Here is an 8,777-nt window from a genome sequence, read left to right on the forward strand (position 1 = left end):
GGTCCTGTTTGAGGAGAAAAGGTGTTGGGAGAATTATCCAGGAAGGACAGTTAGATGGCAGAGCAATAGACAGCATGCCACGGCTTTCAAGTAAGATGAAAGCTAATGGCTCACCTGAAATGGTACCCTGTGTCATTGGAATCATGGGAAGTGACGCAGGTAGAACAGTAAATGATGAGTGAGACATGAGCTTGGGATGCTTTTAGAAACGTTGTTCTGAAAGGAAAGTGAGAGGGAACCTGTAGAGATGGGGATGCAGTCAGAAGACTCTAGAACAGAGGAGACAAAGCTCTTTCACGGACCACAGGGAAACCAGCTAAAGCTTTACAAACTGGAGGGATCTCAAGGGAATAGAGCAGGAGTCAGTGAGGAAACAGAGAAAAAAGCAAGAAAAGAATCCAGGCAGATGGAGCGCTCAATGTGATCAGGGGTAACCAAGTCTGTCCTGGCAGTTGTGTGTGTGTGTGTGTGTGTGTGTGTGTGTGGGCGGGGGGGGGGGGGATGGCTGTCCTGTCCAGATTGGAGGAAATCCTTATTACACCCTTTAAAGTAAGTAGGGTGGGGCAGTTTATTTAGCGTTTCAGTTGGACAGCTTCAGTCCTTCAGTTGTTCAGTCCTCCTGACAGGAAGCAACTAAAACCCTTCCATGATGTGAGCCATTCAATATGGCTAAGTCTGTAAGTGGCACACACTGTGGGGTCTCACAGCTCAGTGCTCCCTGGAGACTTTTTTATAAAGATTTCATTTCAACTGTCTGGAGACAACCTGTCTACACTTCAAAATCCAAGAGGCAGGATACTGGCCCAATTTACCTTCTTTGGTTTGCAAGTAACACTTCCTCTCCTAGAATTAACCAAGAAGTGAAAGGGTTAAATGCTGTGCCTGCTCTTGATGAACTTGGAGAAAGGTTTCTCTTGAAATTCATTCCATAGTGGAAGATTTTAGAAGTATGTTAAAGTCAGTATGACCCGTGCTGGGGAGTGGGGGTGTGGTGGGTGTACAAGGAGTTAATACTGAGCTCCATGCTTGCCTGGAAGCCCTCTGCCCCTTCCCTATGGGACCAAGTAAAACTCTGAAGTCTGTGGATTCATTCTGCCCCAGGCATGTCACTAGCAATTTCCCTATGACAGAAGAAGACCCTGGGCCACCCTCCCTCTTGGTGAGCAGGAACTTTGCCCTTTGCTTGCAACATCAAAGGAGGTTTCTGCAGTTTTCACCAGCTCAGCAAGAAGGAAAATTAACCCTGTGTTTCCTTCCTCCAGTTGCCTCAGCATAGCTTGCAGTAGAGTGAGCGGGAGCACTGTGACATTCAGAGGATGAAGGATCAGGGGGTCACTGTGCATGTGCCATGGTACAACTTAAATAATCAGAAACAAATGCATTGCTAAATTCACCACAAACTGTGGAAGGTTTTCTGAAAGTCCAGATGATTTGGGGAAAGGGGAAAAAACCCTTTTAAATAATTTCTTCCGTTCAATTTTGGAAACATATGGTAGATGCCATGATTGTTAAAAATGGACAGCTTCAATTATATTAAGTAGAAGGCCTCTATTGAATCCATTCACTACGTCCCTGGATGACACTGGGTGTGGCTCAGAGACACTGAGCAGGGATCCAATTTCTTACTAGAAAGAATGGTCCCTACCCAGCAGCAGAGCTGGACCCTTCCACACCTCCCCATGCTGTTAGAAAGAGGGAACAGCAAGGCTGGGGTTCTAAACCAATGTGTAGTTTCTCAAAGATAAAAATTATTTATTATATGGGGAGGGGGCAGATGCCAGCAGAGTGAGGTGGGGACAGGTCTGCTTGCTTGCAGGGTAATGTCTTTTTTAACACTTAAGCTACAAACTAAAGTCATTATTTTTAAACAAAAGAAACATCTCACATTTTTCCCCCCTCTGTAGACTATCACACCTTGCAAGTTTTTAATCGTCTGCAATATGCATGGTAATTGAGCTATTTAAAGTAAGCCTCAAGATATTTGAAAATCATGAGCCAATAAAATCTGCAGGATTCTTTTATTTTAACCCTCCTTTACCTACTTCCTTGTAGTCCCCCCCCCCCTTATCTGCTTTAATAATGTACAGTGGTAAGTAATGGCTACTAGAGATCATTTAAGTGTTCTTCACACCCACTGGCAATGTATTACAACTTGGAAATATCTGAGACTGCTTGCTTTTGCTGCTCAAGTGGAAGGGGAAGGAAGTGCAAGCCCTCCAGTCCCCCTCCCACATCCCTGCTGGATTTCATGGGTGTGGCAGAGTTAGACCTTTGCAGGTTCCTGCCCTCATTTTAGTCCCTGTTAAAAAAGCTGGAGTGATAAACACCTTCCAGGAGAAGGAACGAAACCCTTGGATTCTGACTGGAATGATAGAGGGTCATTTCACAAGAAGGAAGCCAGCACGAGACTTAAGTATCCATACTATATGAATACCAGTCAATGTAATATGAGCCCACGCCCTGAAGACACCATTTCCTTCTGTCTGGTTTAATAATACCTTAAATACTGACATATGCAAATGACAAGTAATGTTGCTACATGGAGGCACATAACCATTTCATACCTAAGAACCTATTCATAAAACATGTGCGTAGAAAGAACCGTTGCTAGACATTCCATTTCCTCCTTCACATCAGTGATGCTAAAGCACAGGGAGGCATGTGAAATCCATACAGAGCACATGCGTAATGGTTGCATTGGAAGTATGTGCATGCTGTACACATTTACATGCAAATTCCTACAAGTCCCTAAACACGTAATTTCATCTTCATCACTTTGCACATCAGAGTGTGTGCTCCGGGCTGTCAGTGAGAGGAAGCTAGTGGAAGCAGCTGTCCTCATTCTTTTGGGAGGGAATTCCGTTAGCCCCAATTCCCTGTCTATAAACCATGCTTGGTTCCCTTTACTGAAGGATATGTGTGGATACTCCCATGCACAAAAATAGGGTGGGAACAAGCTGTCAGCCAGCCACACTTTTCTTTCCAAAATCCAAGCCTTTAAAACGAATAGCATTGGTTTCCTTAAGGCTCCACCTTCCTAAATTGTATTTTACCAGCTGGCCAGTGCAGTCATCTTGCAACCTTTTTCTGAGGGTGTGCTTAACCCCCTGGCACCTGTATCTGTTACATTCATATATCAAAATGAAGGAAGACATGGGAATAAATGTTTACAAATGTTCCAATGGAAGTATCAGTTTCTGGAACCAAGAGCAGTTAGAGAAATACAGGCAGCAACACCCCCCCTGCCCCGCCTTGCCAGACTTTTCTCCATTCACCCCTTCACAGCCAAGGATCTGCATTTATTTATTTGCTTGTTTGTTTATTGTAGGCTTGCTTCTCCTCTAACTACTTTGGCATTTGGCTTTTACCTCTTTTTCTAGTCCTTCCTCTTCCCCACCCCCCACCCCTCCTTCCAGGGCGCTGGCTGCATGTGGCCAGGCTGAAGGGCTGTTTCCTCTGTACCCTCCCCCATCCCCTTTGGATTCAGAAAGTGTCTAACAAATTGTCCAATTTCCAATACCTGCACAAGAATAATGCCAAATACCCCTGTCTTGCACCCCGCCCTTACAGCAATCAGTTTGCAGAGGGGGTCTACAACCACGACTGCCATCCCACCCCACCCCGCCATGGGCACACTCACACACAGGCACACACACTCATTCCAACCCCACACCCATTTTTTTCTTTCTTAACCTTCTCTAAAAATCACTCAAACATGCTCCTAGGGGTGTTTGAAGGCTACATTTGGAGAGCGTTCCTGTGCTGTGGATGACTGCAGGATCCCAAGCACCCTCACCTCAATTAAGTTTCTAAAACGTCTTTCACGAAATAAGTGAGCAATTTGAAATAAAATGGAAAAAAATAATCTAGGCGGTGGGGGAGGGGAGGTGGGGGATTGGGATTCTAGCTCCTCTTGGACAGTCCCTCATCCTGAGGACCACGAGTCACCCTCCTCCAGGATATTAACACACCTCAGGTCACTGCTAATGCCAGCAAAGACTCACAGGAAGAGGGGAAAGAGAAAAGCCCCGGTTTCCAACAGGTAATACGGGCTCGGCTCCCCTTTCCCATCCCATCTCAGCTCAAAGCTCCTAGGGGCGTGGTCCATCCTCTTCCCGGACCAGCTGGCACACAATCCGTTCCTGATCTCAGGAAGGGGGTTTTCCCCCTCGGCATAGGCAGTTCTCCCCCAACCCTTGTTGTCTTTAGGCTCTCTTTAAAAAATAAAAAATCTCCTAAATCAGTTTCATTCATTCGTTAAATAAATAAATAAAACCTTCACATGTTTTCCCACATACACCTGCGCCCCTTTGAAGCTCACGCGAGCACGAAATCAGGTATCTTCCGCGGCACATGTGAGAAAATTTGAATCACGGAACAGGCAATGTTGAAATGTGACTATAATTCCCCCAGACCTAATTTTCCACAAATAATATCAAGATTAGCTTTTTTGATCTCGTAGATAGAGCCCACATCGTCCCCACACCCCTTTCTGCATCCACACCCTCAAAACCAGAGACCTAGCGGCTGAGCACTTACTAATAGGCGAGGGGAATCATATTTCTAGCCAAGCCGGCATATTTCTCTCCCCTTACCCTAATTAGTAGCAGCATTCCAAAAACCAGATCATGAAAGGCAGAAAAGAATAACGCCGGGATGCAAGCATCAGTTACCGTATGCTAAGGAAGCCAGAGCATCATGCCAGGGCAGAAGCAGTTTTTTTTTAAAAAAAAAAATTTTTTTTTCTGCCTTTCACGAGGAAACCCTGTACTCTGATAATTTCACAACAGCAAAGAAGTAAAAAAGAAATCTTTAGCTCTACCTGTTTGGTTCTTCTCATACAGCACAGCATGGTGGTATCTTCCCCTGCCTTCTTCCTGCCTTCTCTCCTTTCCTCCTCTCTTCCTTATTCCCCCCCTCTCCACCTCTTTTCTGCTCGCTTGCTCACTCGCTCTCTCGCGCTAGCGCGCTCTCCCTCCCTCCCTCCCTCTCCCTCCCTCTCCCTCTCTCTCTCTCTCTCCCTCACACACACCAGGGCAGTTAGCAGCAACTGTAAGGTCCACAGCTATTGCTCACCGCACACGCACATTCTCTCTCTCTCTCTCTCTCTCTCTCTCTCTCTCTCTCTCTCTCTCTCTCTCTCTCTCTCTCTCTCTCTCTCTCCCTCTCTCCCCCTCTCTCTCCCTCTCGTCCCTTCCTCCTCTTTCCTTCCTCTCTCCTTTTCCTTCCTTCCTTCTCCTCTTTCCTCCACTCCCCACCCAATCTTTTTCTTCCTTCTCCCTGGGTCCCTTTCTCAGAATTGTTTGCTAGCTTCCAGTGACTAATCACTTCCCGTAGCCCCTACCCCCATTTCTAGACAGTCACCCCCTCCCAGTCCCCTGCCAGCCTCATGAATATTTAAACACCTCCAATCTGGACCCAATTACCCACTGACTTTCCGCACTGCATTGGGAGGGCTATGGGGTGGGGGTAGAAAGGATATTCCAGAGAGTTGGAGAGATTGGATGGAACATGTTTTAGGGAAGTGGGGCCCGAGGAATGCTCCTGTTTCTTTTCTAACTCTCCTCTTTCCCAGTACCACAAGAAGGAAAATGCAAAGAGGACCTAGAGGTGCACATAAGTTACAGCTGCCATTAGATTTTACGCGCAGTTGATAATCATGGAGGTTCAGTTTTCTCAACACTAACTGATTTTATTTATATAACCTAACTGCACACATATGATACTCTTAGCTATGCACAAATATATCACCTACAAATGTGTCAGTACGCTACACACACACACACACACACACACAGCAGTCAAGCATTCTGAGCACTTGAATGTGGAATAAACTATGGTCTAGGAATTAGACTCCATATCTAAAACTACATAGTGGGTTATTTGCTTATGCACACAAGCTTCTTTGACAGTTGTGATTCTTTCTAATTAGCTTAGTGTCTGTGAATGACAGATTTCTGTAACACTAACATTTAATGTCTTACATTCTGAGAGCAATGGACACAGGTAAACTCTGTCTTGAGGAAAGATGCATACCATGAAGTCCACCTCAGTTCCTTCTAGTGCCTCTGCTATTCTGGGGGGAGGGGGGCGATATGACTTGTAAATCTGTATTGTGCAAAGTTTAGACATTTGGTATTGTGTGGCCTTGGAGAGCCCTTTACATCTATAAAGTGGCTATAATAATGTCAGTCATGCCAACACATTTTAGGACGGGAGGCAATGTGCACAGGACACTCTGGAGCCACTCTTGACATAGGTAGTTTTACAGACAACTTTTCTGAAATGTTGGTAACATTTCTAAGTGACTACGTCAAAGAACTTTCCAGATGATTTCTTATTGTTCATTACTGATGACAAGTATCTAATTAAATAGCTCATGTTGTTCTTTATCCCTCCTAGACATGAACTTTTTTTAACAGACAACGGGCAGACAACGTGCTATCATGTTTATTTTGGAACTGCTGAGAGCCTACTTAATAGATTAAGGGGCACGCCTTTTAAAAGATGGCCAGAGTCAGTGATGGTGATACTAGGGATGATGGTTAGAAATTAACACTAGGGCGTCTCTCTGAGAGTGACCCAATTTACAACGCGAAGCCATTTGTTGCCCCCCCCCCTCCTTGTGTTCCTTGGTTTTCATACTTTATGATTTTCTTTAAAAAAAATACCTACATTCTGGGTTTAATAGTCTCTTAACTTTGCAATAATCCCTGTCAGAGCTGAGTCTTCAAAACCAGCTTCCATGGACATAAGTGACAGAAGAGGGCAGAGAATGGATGAGAAGTGACTCCTAATGGAAACATTGAAGCTAGGGATTAGAATCAGTCTTCTAGTGCTAGAAAGGACCAAAGGGAGGAAGCCCGGCCTGCCTGCAGAGCTGTGAGTGTCGGAGAAGAAATAACTTCTTTTACCTTTTACCACTAAAATGGGGTTTATTGCTCAAGCCATAAGATCATTGTCTTTCCCTTCTCTGTCCTCCGCTACCTCAGAATCTCTCCTAGCTTTCCTTGCTGTTTTGTTTATGGGAAGGAACTTGAAAAACAATGTGGCAGACTACAGTCAGAAAAAGGAGGAATGGAATCAGCCCTGGGTAAGGATTGAACTGCACAATGGAATGTTACACCACAATTGTAGCGCTGGCTTCCTCCTCAGCTTCTGTGAGTTCTTTGTCTGGTGGTCAGTGCCATGGGTACAGCCTGGACCTCATTTTGATGGGATTCCAAGACTGGGGATTTTTGACTTGCTCATCCAGCTAATAGGAGATAAACCTAAGACTTCAAAGCCTTTCAAACAACCAAGCTATATTACCACTCAATAGGTGTATGTACCTCGTTGTTCCTGGTTCTTAGTGAACAACCTAGGGAGACTTGGTGTTAAAATGAGCATCCATCAAGCTCAAACTGTTAGATCCACCCATGAAGAACCATCTTCCAAAATCATAAAGCACCATGTTCTTCAGAAAACACACAGAGCAAGCTAATACATTCACCCCAGACAGCAACCTGTAAATTTCTAACCAAATGCCAGCTCCTTGACTACTCTATTGAATTGGTGTGCAGAATCCTTATTGTTTTAAATGCCTTTCTCTGGACAAGATTGCTAATGAGCCTCTAAAATTTACTTCCCAAGGAGGAAACTCAGGATTGGAAACTAAGTTTGAAAACTATGGAACCAAATCCAAGACCTTTCTCCCCAAACTAAACAATGAAAGTTGTGGGCTGACAAAAGAATGGGGAAGAAACACACACACACACACACACACACACACACACACACACAAAGACATACACAGATACACACACACACACACACACACACACACACACACACCCCTTGATTTGATTTTAAACAAACCAAAATAGTAACAACCAAAACCAAACCAAAACAAACCAAAACATACATGTGTGCACACATAAGAAGAAAATGACCTAGCTAGGGTTACCTTCATTCTTCTCTAACTAACTACTCTATTTTTTTATTCCCATATCACCAGTATGAGTCTATGTATGGCTTTGAACGTCGTGGCTGAAAATGGTAAGTTTTAGCCTAAGAAGTTAATTAATAAAATTATCACTCAGTTTCCTGAGTCTGGAAGTAGAGGGGGTTTGAGAAAGTAGATTCCAGTTCCACTCTCAGATTTCTTTGCTCTTTGCCTTAAAATTATTCTCTATTCATAATAAGCCAAGTAGTTCTTTGGCATTAGGGTAAACAGAGAGAGAGAGAGAGAGAGAGAGAGAAAGGAAAGAGGGAGGAAGGGAGGGAGGGAGAGAGAGGGGGGGGTGCAGAGAGACAGAGACAAAAACAGAGAAAGATACTATTAAATAAATAATGTTTTAAAGATTTGAGTGAAACAAAAGAATGAAAGACTGCCATTTTCAACAATGTAGATGAAACTAGAGATTATTAAAATAAGCCAGACACAGAGAAACATCTAGTACAATGTTGATTCATATGTGGGATCTGTTAGATACTGGTTTCACAGAAACTGAGAGAATAATGGGGATTACCAGAGGTTGGTGTGTGTGTGTGTATGTGTGTGTGTATGTGTGTGTGTGTGTGTGTGTGTGTGTGTGTGTGTGTGTGTGTGTGGTGTTAGAGCAATATACCTACACTACAGTGACTCAAGATAACAATCCTTTACCGTACATATCAAGAAGCTGGAGGAAAGAATTATAACCATTTTCACAATGATGGAATGAGAAAGTCTTCACAGGGAAGACCTTAACATCACACAATGTATATATCTATTAAAATAATCTCATAATACCCCATAC

General features: G+C 43.9%; 1 protein-coding gene across 1 annotated transcript in view; it reads right to left on the bottom strand.

Annotated features, from left to right (window-relative positions):
- The window catches only part of Gap43 (growth associated protein 43), a 92,100-nt gene extending 87,099 nt beyond the window's left edge, over positions 1-5,001 (bottom strand). The window contains exon 1 of the mRNA NM_008083.2: positions 4,823-5,001. Within this exon, the coding sequence (NP_032109.1) occupies positions 4,823-4,852 (30 nt within the window). The 5' untranslated portion in view covers positions 4,853-5,001. The remainder of the gene's footprint in view (positions 1-4,822) is intronic.
- Between the last annotated feature and the right edge of the window lie 3,776 nt (positions 5,002-8,777).

Source organism: Mus musculus, chromosome 16 (genome assembly GCF_000001635.26).
Source record: "Mus musculus strain C57BL/6J chromosome 16, GRCm38.p6 C57BL/6J".
NCBI classification, from domain to species: domain Eukaryota; kingdom Metazoa; phylum Chordata; class Mammalia; order Rodentia; family Muridae; genus Mus; species Mus musculus.